We start from the raw sequence: 15,490 nt of genomic DNA on the forward strand, positions 1-15,490 counted from the left end.
GTATATGAAAATTAAGTTCAGTTATATTGTTATATAATTATGCATAATAAGTGGGTAAATGTAGTAATTCAAGGAAAATCGGAAAAAAGGTATATTTTATTATTATTTCTGACACTAAAAACTTTAAGGATTGCGGAATTGTCTCATCAATATCTTCAAGCATTTTGTCACTTGCTGACCTTGCTGTGTAATTTTCATTATCGTAAACTTGAGGTCTTATGTCGATAATTTCGCTGGCCGCTTTTAATATGTGAAATTCCTCTTCTTTTTTATTATTGTGTTTTTGATTGTACCAATTTTCTGTTAATATATCGTGATTAATATTTTTAAAACATGTGATGGTATTGGATCCAAATTTAGGGGAAATGACAATGTCATCGTGATAGCGGTCTATAAGTTGTTTTCTAATAGTCTTTTCATCCGGGATATGTTCTGTAATTATAACATTTTTTAACTCTTGCATGGTGAATTGGCAGTCGTCATTCTCTTCCATGTATTTATATATTTGCTCCATTGCAGTATCGATCATCACAATTCTCGGACTAATTTTCTTTTCAACGTTAATCAGGTGAATAGAATTTTTAATCGAATAATAACGATCTAAATGATATTTTGCATCGAGTGCCTGTAAATCTGTTATGCTAGCAATAAAATTCAGAATGGAGTCACTCAAAGTTGCAATATTGATGTGTGAACTTTGTCTTCGTCGATGTTTATTCAATTTTGATTCTTTTGCTTTATCAGCTTCTTGGGCACAAAAGATACAATTTATTTCCCAATCAAAGTTCAATACATCAGTGCTACTTCGAAGCTTTTTTTTCGTAGGTGAACATGAAGTTTCATTTTGCTTCTCCTAATATATAAAATTCCCGGGTCACGATGTTAGTGACCGTACTCCTCCGAAACGGCTTAACCGATTTCTACCAAATTTCATATGCGTATTCAGTAGGTCTGAGAACCCCTAAGTGTTAAAGGCTGCTCACACTAAAAAAAAATACTTTTTGGACGAAATTTTTTTTTTTAATGTGGCATTAAAAATACATACGACTAGAAAATATATATTCGGCGAAACAACGTTTGCTGGGTCAGCTAGTGTTCTTATCAATTTAAATATTTTTTCTATTAATACTTATATTTTGGACGACAACTTGTATGAGCATACACGAATTCAGTTTGCAGGTGAGGTAACAATCCACCATCCTGATGTTCGCTCGATCTCAAAGTGGTTATTCCTCTGCTAATTGTTATAATTTCACCTAAATCTGAGTTCATTTCGGTTGATGAACCTAATTTTTCACATAGTATGCAACTATGCTCATCACCCATGATACGGGTACAGGGTTTATCCATTTTTTTTAAACTGTAATAAAAAAAATAACAAAATTGATTGCGTTTTATTTATTTTATATTTTTTTATTTAACTTTAATTTACATTCAACCATTTGCTAATTATTCAATTTTTTATCTACTAATTCATTGCAGTTTTTTAATCAAATTACCTTTTTACACGAAAAAGTGAAGTCTTGAGCAGAAGATCAACAGCAAAAAAAGTCTTCAATGAAACTGCCGTTATTAACATAATATAGCATATTTTAAAATCACGCAATTTTCACTTTTTAATACACAACATAAGACAGAACACGTGTCATTTATAACTAAACTATCCAGAGAACGTCCGTTTAGTTGTACGTTTCAACTGCTGTCAAATTAAATTATATGATGGAATATTAATTTTTTATCTTTTTTCAATTAAAAAGTGAAAAAATTGATATGACAATTTTTTTTTTGGTAAACTTTGCAAGATATAGTGTAAGAAAGAAAATGCCAGCTCAACCAAAAAAAATCATTCACTTTAGCAATTTTCCGAGGTCAAAACCCCCAGGCGCTCCACTATATGCAATGTCGAACTTTTGAATGAGATATTACGAGTTAGAAGGTGATATCTTCAATAATTTCTCTAGTTAGTTTGATGATATGCATTGGGTGTACGAACTAGTCCCAAAACTATTGTGTCATGAATATTTTATATCAGAGCGCACTTATTTGAGTGGACACAAGTGGTATTTACAGGTATTCGGTTATTCTTCCCCAATCCCACCCCCACAACTATTGAACGCCTCAACTGATTTCAGCAAACATGTCTAAGAAGCCCTGTTCATGATTCACCTTTAATTTAAGAATAGAATAAAATTAGAATAAAAAATCGAAAACCCACGTATTTAAATGCCCATTAAGATTTTATCAAAATCCCATAGGCTTTGAAGCTACCCTCAAGATTTCAGCCTGTTAGCTTATTGGGAAGGGCCTCAAAATTTAATAGCAAAATTCAACCGGAACGACAAACAAACAAGAAAGTGAGAATATAGAAACGTGGGTGAATAGACTAAATTGAAATATCTCAATCCGATCGGCACAGACAGACACGTCAAAGTTAAATACCCCTCTGTCTGCATAAACATAAAGAATGTGCTTTTTTATTTTTAACCCCTGAACCTAGCTATCGTTTTTAGTTTATTACTATCGCGTACATAAGTAAGACATGTTTAGGGCTTTTGCATAAACTCTTATGCAATTTTTAAGATGCTTTTTCATGTACGATTCGAGTAAAACGCATTCACTATCGCTCTGACTCTTTCTATCCCTTCTCCCCAGGAGCGTTAAATGTTCTACGCAACTTGTATTGATAAATATATTAATCATTATCAGTTGTCTAGTATATTGCATAATTCTTAAAATCTTTCATAAATCTTTGAGGTGATGCTTATTGCTTATTATCCCCTTTTGTGATGACCCTAGTGGATAATAACAAAAAAATGAAGGGAAATAAATTATGGAGCGCGCATTAAATGATTTCTTTAGCAATTTCATTTTGAACTTAAAAAATCGGACCAAATACATTTCGTTTCCTACTCTATTTATTAGGATAAATAATAACTTGTATTTTAGATTAATTAATTGATTTATTTATACATAATAGTAACATTTATAAATTAGTCATTTGGTATGATGGTGTAAATTATTACAATGCTACTTCGGTTTATATAGAAGAACCGTTACCATAGACAGAAAGAGATTTAATATTATGAGATTAAGCAGAGTTGATCCAGTTGACGAAGGAGGTGACTCTGGCGAAGGCGGCGGGGAAACCAGCGGCGCATCCAGCCTGAGCTCCGTAGGAAGTGACACCAACCTGGCAATAAGAAAATCATAATTACTCTATGCACTCTTCGTATTTTCAGCCCTTAAACCTGTAACTTAGTCTCTCTAGAATCTATCCTCAGTTTTTTTACTGTTTATTATTTTAGTCCAGTATATCATAAAAAAAGTATTACCAAGGTGCTCTGTCCGTTGATCTGGACAGCAAGAGGGCCACCGGAGTCTCCCCTGCAGGTTCCCTGGCCACCAGCACCGCTGGTGCAGACGTTTGAGGAATGCACGAAAGGACCGAAGGTAGCAGCGCAGACGTTGTTGGTTATAATGTTCAGGGTTACCGAGCTCAATTGCTGGTTGTTACCGATGCTACCACCTGAAACACGATTATAAAACGTTACTTGCAGGTTGTGTTACTTATTTCAGACTTATTTCATAATAGTCCATAGTTATGTATAACATAAATTCTAAACAGAAAACTACTCTAGAATTAATTAAATATTATTTTATATAACTAAATGCTGGTCGATGTCTGGTCATGCAGCGCCACATTATGGGGCTATCTACATGACCAGCTACAATAGCAACCCGACTGTTGGAACTATCGCGTACTCTCCGCATCAGTGATGCTGAACTCTGTCTCACAAGTGAACCAAAGTCAGGAACATCTGCATCAGCGAACGTCCCTGATGCGCTACAAAATCGCGGCAGTCCCAAAAGTACTCTGAAGGCATTATTGTATTGGATCCGCAGAGCATTACTTATGAAGCTAATGGGTACTGAAGGCAAGATAGCTCGTTCCACTTTAAAATTAAAAGACGATACTGACCGTCACTTGTAAGACCGTAGCCTGAAGCCAAAGCGGACCAGCCAGCAAAGTTGTTGTTCAGATCGCTGCCACTGGGGAGAGCGATAGGCTGGATCACATCTGAAAACAACAAACGTCTTATATGAACAAATAATCTTGCAAAATTAATCAAACAAATACAACAATTCCATCATACCTTAAATATATTTTTATAGGTTTTCAAAGAAACTTACTGCTAAAAGTAACTGAAGGAATGTTGATGATGGCGACATCATTAGCGGCAGTGCTTGGATTCCACTGGGGGTGCATAACGATGTTGGTGGTGGGGATGCGAGTACCGCCGCTGAACAGGGTGTTGGATCCAAGGACAACAGTGAAGGAGTTAGCGGTAACTGATCCGTCATTGTAGCAATGGGCAGCAGTCACCAAGCGAGTGTTGGAGATAAGTGAAGCACCGCAGACTGATGTCAGGATGATAAAGATTTGAATCACAAGACCAGCCTAGAAAAAATCATATAAAACAAATAAACATACGAAAATAAAAAATGATCTTGAACTTGATAGTAACTATCGTGAGATTGATTAATTATGTAATGGTTTGCTCACGCGTATTTAACGGGATTGCCCGACTAGTTTCGGACCAGAGTATAACAAATTAGTAGGTAAGTAAAATAGGATGTTTTTATAAAAAAAATTGGAGAAATATATATTGTCTTCTTGAATGCACTATTAACTTCAAAATATATTTTTTTATTTACCTGGTAGGGAGTGTCGGCAATAGAGCTGATTGATCCACCGACGATTCTTTCTCCAAGGGCGGCAGATTCTTCGGCTTTCTTTATCCTCTGGGCTTCGGGGATACCAAATCGGGTGTGGTAGTTGTAGAGAGGAGACTCCTGCTCCGTTACAAAGACCTCCGCAGAGACTGCTAAGGCCAAGGCCAAGCAAGCGAATCCAATCAACACTTTCATTTTAAACAGTAGTAACCCACAACTACAACTGAAGTTCAGAATAAAAAATTGCGACTTATATATAGTATCTGTCTATACCTCTATTTCTGGTTAATCTTATTTACTACAAGTAATTACTTATAATCTTAATCTGCTGTGATTAAATTCATTTGATTGTTGATGTATCACCGTAATTGTATGAATTGGTTAACATAATACATTATATTTTATCATTTTTGATTTTTGTTCTATACCTGTATGGTTTTCACCAGTTACTTCATTTATAAACCACACATTAATCATGCTCTTCGCATATTGAAATGTTTTTTGATAATTTACTTGGAAACTTTAAATTAATGAATTACTTTGATTGGGGTACATTACATTCGCGTACATGCAACTTCATCCAACAACTCTATGTTGTTGGATGAAGTCAGAAGTACGAACGCATAAATGCTGCTCGCCCTGTTGAACATCTGTTGAGGGTAGGACCCGATTTTTGGTCAAGCAATATGGATTCCGAGGAGATCACTCTCTCTATTCAGCGCGTCAAAAGAGGCTCTAATCAAGCAGTTTCTCATATTGTGATTGGTGGGGTCCGGATGTCTGGTCCGGCCAGTAGAAGTCAGGTCTAATTCGTCATCTTTGGGAATGGTTGGTTTGCATTCAACGTGGCGAAGTAAAGTTTCGCATGTCGCAGATAGTGTCGGGATACTGTTGCTTCGGCAATTACTTGTTGCCACGAGAGAATAATTCACCGCATACCCTGGACGTTTGTCCAGCTTGGGCAATACAACGCCAGACTCTTTCATCGCTACCTGCTGTAGTAGCCGCAATGTTTGGATGTGAGGAATCTTGGAGATCAGTCGCCGAATTTACTCAAAGAAGGTCGTAAAGGGAGCAGGAGCTTTCAACCACTTTCCCAATTAGTGCCCGACGCACAAGAGCTAGAAGCAGGGCTGATAATGCTCCTCCAGTCACCATAAATAACCTTCGGTGTTAGACGCGAGGAAGTCTGTCGCACTAAATTAAAGGTCAAAGTGGCGCCGGTTGCCTCTCAATTAAAATAAAATATTTTATTTATTAAAACACATAGTTCAACATGTACGAATACAAATGGCTTAGTTACTTAACTGGTGGTTGACTGGTTTTAAATTGGTGGAAGGAAGACCCCTATTTGAAGTTGCAGCTGTAGCTAGACGATTTATCAGTACAAGTGAGTTCGGTGAACCATTGATATTGCTATATGACGAAGATGTAATTATGTGAATGTAATTTAAGGTAATTTTTGTTTTTATTCTCTAGATTCATTTATATGGAAAAACAACGTTTGCTGGTACAGCTAGAGAAATTAGAAAATATGAAATGATTCAAATAAGCTGCCTCATACTACTCATACATAATCATATTATTATACACACTGTGTAAGTTAGCAAATAATTCACAATCTATTATCAATTAATTTATTGACGGCAACAGATTAGCATCAGTTCTTGAATTCATTGGATGACTTTCATATAAATAATTTCTTTAGTCAGCCACTGGGGCAAAGTCAATAAACATTTGCTTGTTTTTTTCTTAGATTTAACGAAATGCATTGGCTGCTATACAATATCTTAGGCAAAAATCATTATTGTTTTAAAAGTATTTTTATAATTATTACTCAAATAGTCACACAGTCTTCTCTTATCTATTAATTAAGCGTAAGTAATTAATCCATTACTGATAAGATTTAGATAAAAATAATCGATTAAGCAAAAATGGGAAAATACAGTTCCCTATATTGATTACATAGATACGATGCGAATAACAAACTGTCGGACATGTGTAATCTGAGCAAGTGTCTTTTTATTTAATGTAAAAAACTGTAATGAACTTGACGGATTATTTATGGACACAAATTCTTGTTCGACACTGGTATCGAAGCCGCGACACGTCTCACTCAGTGGGTTTAACAGTCGGATTCGAACAGTTAATAATTATATTATTAATATAATTTTTCATTATTCCTTGGATTCAACGAGAGTTTATTAGTGTTGTAGTTAAGTCTGTCGGGTTTGATAACAGAAAGTATTAAAGTTTTAGCTTGATACACGGACCTCTGCTGCATCTATCTTTCATAATTTTATTATGATCTTAATGGACCGCAAATGATTGGTGTGACTGAATCCTTGTTTAAATACTTTTAAGTTATTGTTAGTAAGAGGCTATTTTGATGATCTCGCCATGAAACATATTGTATGTTTTGAAATGCCAAGTTTCGATGTTAAATACATTTAATATTCCACTTAATAATATTCTACAACTTACACACAACGCCATCTAGCCTCAAACTAAGCATAGCTTGTATTATGAGTAGTACTCATAATACAAGCTTTTTTGACTCAATTTTTTTATTGATAACATTATAAATATGCCGTCGATCATTATTAATTAGAATGACCAATCGTAACTGGTCCGTGATCTCAGTATCGAAGAGGGCCAAACACCCAAACCCAAAGCTACAAGTGCAGCTCAACCTAATATTCGCAGAGGTTTTTCTAAAGGCACAGTTTTCACGCGAATCATGTGAATAGAAATGTGAAGTGTAAGTGTGAACTAGGAACTAGGTCACGAAGGCGTCTGAGGCTGATTCCACGGACGTGTATGATCCGATCAGTACAAAAAAACGTAGATCGCGACTGATACGAGCGTCTTGTGCAATGTGAAAGCATTTGTGTGATCCACGAATGCTTTTTCTGAGTCTGGGTGTCTTTGTGTTTATGATTTTTATGTTTGTGAAACTCACTGAAACAAAAGGATTCAATTTTTTACTGCTAGAATGTAATGTTCATTTATTTCTAAGAATACTTTTCATTATTTTAATAATACTGTCCCACAGCTGAAACTGTCTTGAATATGCACTGGAAACCCTAGAAACCTCATGGAAACCCCCGGTAATGACACAATGCTTTTTGTCAGCATAAGAATAGCCCATATTATATCTCTCCTAAGTATGAGGCAAAAAAATATGGTTAAAAGTATGTAATTACAGTATTAAGATTTTTTTAAACTCGTTCAAAGTTACCCCAGTTCAATGAAACGCGTTTATAATATCGCTGGTGGAATTGCTCCTAAGGTACCCCGTGAAGGGTGGGTACTAACGCGAAGACCTCTCAGTGGCTTATGCTAACTACAACACCTACACTGAACTACTGGCTTCTACTTTACATTCCTTTAGAACCGAATAACTGGAAAGTTTCACTTCTATTTGAAACTTTCGGTCCGCGAACTTAGTTTCTGAACCTGTGATTTATGGATTAAAGTACCTAATAGACAGACTAATGTTGAATGAGGTCGATAAATTATTGGGTATGCTATTGCTTAACTCGGTTTAAACAAACCCTAAGTTTTTGAGATTTTAAATACATACATCGTTAAATATTATAAATATATTTTTAATTATTTACTTGATGTGTATTAGGTTTGAAAAAACCTGTTCTCTTCTGTTAATTTCTGCATTATATTTTGAGAAAAAATAATCTGCATCTCAGTCATCGAATAGGATTATACAACGTGCATGCATATTTTAATTACTAATCTGAGCATGAACTTACAAGATATTGATAAGTTAAAGTGTTACAAAGTTTATGAATGTGACTATAATCTCGTCTACGGTAATGTTAACAAGATCAATAGGCAATATAAAATATAGCATAAAAATCGAAGGATAGTTTATAATTTTTTAAGTAGACCATGAATAAGTAGATTATAACGGTTATAATGTGTCAAAAATTGACATTTGTTTTGATAATACTCTATTAATAGCAAAGATTTAAAAAGAATTAGCTCAAGAAAAAAATGTCTTACTTACTAGTACCAAATAATCAGTTGCTGATAAGGTTGTCTAAGAAAATGCATACTGAATAGTGAATGGATTTGAATATAATGAAAAAAAAAATATATTGTAGACCTACTTTAATTACACTCGTATCACAGTTACGAAACTATAGTTTAGGAATAATGAGAGTTGATCCAGTCGACGTAGTAGGTGACTCTGGCGAAGGCAGCAGGAAAGCCGAGTTCGCAGCCTGCTTCAGCTCCGAAGGATGTCACACCAATCTATTAATAAAATGAAGCAAAATTTTAAATGAGAATAAATATACCTGAAGTATTTTATCATCAGTGGCAGAATATTAAGAATCGATTGTTTGCTAAACTCTACGACAAAGTACCTATGGAATTATTTAAAATTAATTCATAGCGTTCTTTGCAAAAAAAATAACATCCTCAATATTTTATGTATTCAAATACTAGTATTGTTACATCTATTGAGCCCGTGACCCACCATTTCGCTAGTTCAACATACCAAGATTTTTCGGTCGTTTCTGGTAACGGCGAGAGGGCCACCGGAATCGCCACGGCACGTGCCTTGACCGCCTGCACCGCTGGTGCATACATTTGAGGCTCGCACGATGCTACCGTAGATGGCAGCACAAGCGTTGTTACTGATGACTGGTAAGGTGACGGAACTCAGTCGCTGGTTGTTGTCGATGTTGGAATCTGAAGACAAAAGAGCGATGTCATGAATAAGAATATTTATGGCAACACTGTTTTGATATTAGTGAGGTGATGTGATGGAAACAAAGAAGAGCAGTGGTAATAATTTGTTTAGTGATTAAACTGCATAAGATTTTGCTGGGTGGGACCCGCTTAGTGTAGCTTGATTTAAGTTAATTGATAAAATGATGTTGGCTTTAAAAAAGTTTTGGTGTACAAAATAATTCGATTCGATCATTCATAAAACATTAAAAGTTACTTACCGTCAGCAGTGCGGCCATATCCAGAGGCTAAAGCATTCCAACCGTTGAAGTCATTATTGAGATCGTCACCGCTAGGCAGAGCAATGGGCTGGATCACGTCTGGAAGTAAAGTAAACATACGTTTATCAAATAGCTACCATTTTATCAGCTTAGTCATCAGACTTCGTAGGCAAGATATCTGTTTAAATCCGTAAGTGTTTATAGAATTGGCCACGAGCTTAATGCCGAATACATATTTTCAAAATTGTCACTTACTGATATTGGAGCGATTTAATTAGCATAAAAGGAAACGAATGGAATAATTTAAAAGGGGTGATTATTGTATTCCGAAGGTACTTACTAGTGTAACTGATGGATTCACCAAGCCGGATAAGAGCAATGTCATTAGCTGTGGTTTGGGGGTTCCATTGTGGGTGCATAACGACGTTTCTGGTGACGATGCGTCTGCCGCCGCTGAACAAGAAGTTAGAACCAAGTACAACAGTGAAAGAGTTTGCGGTCATCACTCCATCGTAGTTGCAATGAGCTGCAGTAAGGACGCGGTCAGGGGCGATGATGGATGCACCGCAAACTGATGTCAGGATGAAAAATACTTGGATCACCAGACCAGCCTGGAAAAGAAGATGGTCAGTGAATAAAAATAAAAACAATAGATCTTACGGAGACTTAAAACAGACTATACACTGTCAAGAACGATAGTTGACTAAAAAAAGAGAAACTGTGGTATATTTCTTTAGTCTATGTTAATGAAAACTCGCATCTGCAAATGATTTACCTGGTAGGGAGTCTCAGATATATCAGAAAAAGATCCTCCAACGATTCTTTGCCCGCTGACTGCGGATTGTTCTTCAGCGTTCTTAATTTTTGTAGCCTTGTCGATTCCAAATCTCCAGTGATAGTTGAACACAGGTGAGGTAACAACATTTATGATGTCGTCAGCAGATACTGCTGCGGCTAAAGCCAAGCATGCGAATGTTATGAGCACCTTCATTGTCGACTGAATGCAAACTACAACATGATGAGTAGTCTACTATTTATACTATAATATTGGTTAAACCTATCTTTTTAATCCCTATCTGTACTTTATTTAGTTTATTAATATTTTTATCACATTATCACCATCAAATCAATAAAAAAACCCTTAAAGGTGGTGAATCACACTTAGAGACACATCTTATCTACTAAATTTTAAAATTGTCTTATGCTTTGTTTGGTGTGTTTATTATTTAATTTATTAATAAATATTCATTTATGAAAATATAAATGAAAAAAGAAACAAAATTAATATATCAGTATTCATTTACCGAAAAGTCAAACTAATCGAAGTTTGAAATAATATTAGTCGTTTTTATTGCAGTAAAATTGAAATGGGATAATACAAAACTGTGCAAGTGCGCGGGGCAGGTGTGGGCAGCGGTGGGCGGGAGCGCGTAATCCGCCCTACTGAGGACGTAGCACCCGACACTTACAACGTAAACGCCGCGAAGACTTCTCTCGCCTATTGTTTCGCTAATTTGTAATTTATTTATCATTTCCTTGTCATCAATCTTCGGAACTTTTTTTCGTATCCAGGCTAAGTTACCTTCCGATTTCGAAGAGTGAGGAGAAATAAGAAAGTACGAATTTTATTCTCAATACAGGTTATTGAGATAAATGCATTCAAACAAAAAATGGATGATGACATTTTTTTTTCTGTGTCCCTCTTTTAGTCCAAAATTTTAGAACGTAATGGATATTTATTTTTCTTTTGACCATATTGATTGATGAAATAAGAGTTAATGGAACTTACGTAGGTTCGTACGTAGGTACGAAAAGGCAAGCGTGTCTAATATTTTTTAATTATCTAACCAAGGAGCTAAATAGATTTTTACTGTTAAGCCCAGTCATAATTCCTATTATCGAAAAAAACCATCGTAAAAGTTTTATTTTCTTTTATGAAAGAAAAAAAAAATCTTATGCGCAATAATTGATCGAATGTTTGTGCTTGCTGCTCCATAGCCGTCGATGTTCCTTGTAACAGGTCAAGTTTAAAAGAGGTTGCACTAAATTTTCGATTCCAACGACAAATCTACGGCGAAATACTGGACCACTATTGTTGGTATTGTTGTAAAAGCCCGACTTTGTACTACGGCAGAATGAATCGAAACAAAGGAACACACACATATCCGTGCCATAGTTATATAGATAGATAGCAGCATTTTTGAATGTGTGTGTAAAAGAAATTAAAAATTGTATTTAGGTAAACTGTATTGTTTTCCCAGTGTTATAAGTGTAGAAGGAAATCGCACAATTTATTTGCCAAAAATATACTTTTTAAGTATCATTACCATATATCTATTTATATGATGTATATCATTAAGTTCTATGTTATATCTTTTTTTTTCAGAGCGTAAAGTGACAGAGCGATCTAAGTGTATTTTAAGTTTAAATACAGTTTTGTTTTTGGGAAGATCTTTGGCCGTACTCTACTCTCAAAGCAAGGATATAAGCAATGTAATTTGATAAAAATTAGGTTGGGTCGGTTTGCATTAATTAAGTGCACTTATACAATCTATATACAATAGAGTAGAATTTTTGACCCCAAATCCTACCGCCACTAGAAACCGATCCTATTTCTATTCTAGTTGAAGTTCAAGTAGAATCGTTTTTAAGGGACTAGTGCGGATTCCGGAAGCGGATTGCTTTAGTTCCTTGTGCACTCAAAAATACTAAGATCATGACCCAAATAAGAGAATTCTCTACCCGGTAATTTGTCACCAAATAGTTGACTAAAAGAAAACTATCACTAGGATATCAAAAAAGTATCGATAGTATTGCAGTTTCACCACTAAAGCATTCAATACTTTTTCTATGCAGAATTAAATAGCAGTTTATTTAGTTTATTTAAAGTTTCATGCAGCTAAGTTGGACATGTCGCTACATGTTCCTACGTACGTCTAGTTGTAGTGCAGCGTTAGTTTACACCCCTGGTCGGTAAATTCGTCCGTCGGGATGTGTTCCACCCGGTGTCTTCAGTTCACGAGTGTTTTATAGCCTTTGACTAAATTTACTGTTTAAATTTGTTAAACAAGTGGGGACTGTAGTCAACTGCTGGGAGAAAAACATTTCAGTTGAGAGTTTATGTTACTAACGAAATGCAGTTTTTTGTGTTTATAAATAAACTGGACTGTATCGTTTAATTCTGTACGAAATAAGTTTTTTTTTTGTTTTTATGCTATTCGAAATAGGTAAAGAAACACAATTTTTTTGCACGAACCACGATACTTATTTCTCGGAAACTTTTTTTTGAAGTATAAATCCCTAAAGGCTAAACGGCCGTGTAAATCTGTATACGGTAAACATCGTTAGTAAGAATTTGCTTACTCTAGGGATTTTACGAGAATCATTACTGCTGTTAGTGGTTACCTAAGGTGACAAGTGGTGTTTTAAACCCTCGCTCACAATTAATTATTAAAATATCGATTTTCTCTCAATGCTTTCCTTTATCGTTCCAAAGTAGAATTTAATTTCAATAGGGTGTGGTTTAAATGTTTCAATCTGTGTCTGGGTGTAATTTATCTATAATATGTGTGTTTTTGGAAATGTATGTGTACGTATATCAATTGTCTAGCACTCATAATACAAGCTTTGCTTAATTTGAGACTAGATGGCGTTGTGTGCAATATTATTTTCGGAATAATCCAAAAGCACTTCCATACGATAAAATAGACAATCAAATAGGCGATATTTATAAGTTTTGATGTAATAGAGTAAAACTAAATCATTTTTCAAGTAAGTTACATCAAGCTGAGTACCAGCCAGCTTGTACCTTGTAATTGCAATACTAAGAGGAATCTAACTCATACATACGACATTCTATCTAATTACTAAAAGTCTATCAATTTCCTCTGAGTGAGGTCATGTGCTTAATCGGAGTAGATTAAATAGGTGCCCGTGTCGTCGTGTGTCTTGTCCCACGGATCTTAAGCCCTAATCCCTTTCGTAATCAAAATGAATCTCGGCCAAACCCTCGGCCCTTATTTCTATGTATACAAGTGGCTATAATCCAAATTATTTGACACAGTTTTAACTTACACTTCAAGTAAGGTTTTTGCCTCGAATTCTGTTTTTTTTTATTGGTATTGGTGTATCTTGTCTATTAGACATTTAAACACCGCGTTTTAAATAACCTTACTTTGGTATTTGCTCAAGAAAACAATTCATGTTATTCGTTGGAAATGTGCTTTTAAAGTACGTAGATTTAGTAATATAACTATCTTAAAAGATGTCCTTGACAAAACAAACTTTTAGTGACAAAACAATATGGTAAACAAGGACTGTATATTGGAAAGCTGAGTGGTTGATGCCAGTTCGCACTGACAGCGTCATGTCACGAGTTCAATCCCCAATGAAAAAATCCATGGATTCAAATTTAATATTATTTAAACAAGTATCCTTCTACAGTGCCTGTTCTCATATTAATCTTTCTAAATACCTCCCTATAGAGGAGAACATTCGTTCACTTTAACTAGGAGCTAAATAATTGCTTAATAAATTTCGTGCGCTAATCTTTCCCGCTTTATTTAGTAGCACACTTTCAATGGACACCCCAGCTAAGTTATGACTTCAGTTTCCACGTGGCTTTGTTCTCGTGGTTTACGTTTTGTACTATGTTATGTGCTGACTATTTTTTAAAGGTTTATAGCATTTACAGAATGGTAGAGTAGAGTAAAATATGGATGGCTATATTAGGTACCTAAGTTAAATGATAAAGTGGTAGTATGTGTTATACGACAAAATTTGACACCATTGATTGTTAAATAAAAATATCTTGGGGAAATAAAATTGACGTTCGAGTAATGTGTAAGTGCGCAAGCGAGGAGATTTGTTCTGTGCTTGTTCCTTCTCTCTATGAGAGGTATTTATCCAGCAGTTTATCCATTGCCACTTGATGCTTTTTTTTTCTATAATAGCGTTTGGCACGCAAATAGTTCATAACTTTAAAAATAAGTAACTCGAGTATTTGCCTGTCATAAACTTTTGTTTCTTCAAGGCTTCTTTTAAAATTACACGCAGGCGAAGTCGATGGATCCAACTTGTTTATTTCTTGAAGATACTTAATCCAAGGTATATACATATACCATACGATACATATACGAATATACCATAAACACTGGTTTCGTAACGATTACCCTGATTAGATATAGAATACCCGTTTTGTTGCTTTGATTTGAGAATAATTCCCCTACTGATATTATCACAAGGAATGTCAAATCACTATCTTTTAGAGATTAAATAGTATCTACTGTGTTAAAAATACCCTAGGATTAATTAATTATTTGCCAGTTGAAAGGATTTTTACGTTGTTGGGGTTTTCCAAAACGACTGTCAACTGATAGGCAATCTTTTTTATTTCAATTTCTGTAATTGTATCTTATCATTATCGAGTAATGATATAATTGTATCAAATATATTTAGTTACTCGTCTTGCGACATTTCTTAAAGAAATTACTTTTGTGCAGTGAAAGCATCCGGTACTTACTGTGAATATTATTTTAATTCGTCGTAGCAGTAAATAACACATTAAATATTTGAAATAACCGCAGTATGAGGCAGTCTGAGTCTCATATCGCATACAAAGCCCGTGGACTAAACCTTTTTAATGTATTTCTCGCTTGTTTCAACTAAATACTTTTTATATTCCGCAACGTTTACAGACGCATTAAGCTCAATGCAGAGCAATAGAGGCACACCTGCTGGTAACTACTTTAATTACGTTAGCCATTAATCCTAGTCAGAGA

At 35.1% G+C, this 15,490-nt stretch overlaps 2 protein-coding genes across 2 annotated transcripts; both read right to left on the reverse strand.

Annotated features, from left to right (window-relative positions):
• Positions 1-2,940: 2,940 nt before the first annotated feature.
• On the reverse strand, positions 2,941-4,973 carry LOC113495612 (collagenase-like). The gene is made up of 5 exons (XM_026874434.1): positions 4,717-4,973; positions 4,192-4,459; positions 3,980-4,078; positions 3,333-3,526; positions 2,941-3,190 (listed from the first exon to the last, which is right to left on the reverse strand). Exons 1-5 carry the CDS (start codon positions 4,927-4,929, stop codon positions 3,089-3,091), a joined length of 876 nt encoding a protein of 291 aa, XP_026730235.1. The 5' UTR covers positions 4,930-4,973; the 3' UTR covers positions 2,941-3,088.
• A 3,837-nt stretch (positions 4,974-8,810) lies between these two features.
• On the reverse strand, positions 8,811-10,724 carry LOC113496002 (brachyurin-like). Its single transcript, XM_026875046.1, has 5 exons — positions 10,486-10,724; positions 10,051-10,321; positions 9,711-9,809; positions 9,257-9,450; positions 8,811-9,009 (listed from the first exon to the last, which is right to left on the reverse strand). The coding sequence occupies exons 1-5, from the start codon at positions 10,699-10,701 to the stop codon at positions 8,902-8,904; spliced, it is 888 nt and encodes a 295-aa protein (XP_026730847.1). The 5' UTR covers positions 10,702-10,724; the 3' UTR covers positions 8,811-8,901.
• Between the last annotated feature and the right edge of the window lie 4,766 nt (positions 10,725-15,490).

Source organism: Trichoplusia ni, chromosome 7 (genome assembly GCF_003590095.1).
Source record: "Trichoplusia ni isolate ovarian cell line Hi5 chromosome 7, tn1, whole genome shotgun sequence".
NCBI lineage: Eukaryota > Metazoa > Arthropoda > Insecta > Lepidoptera > Noctuidae > Trichoplusia > Trichoplusia ni.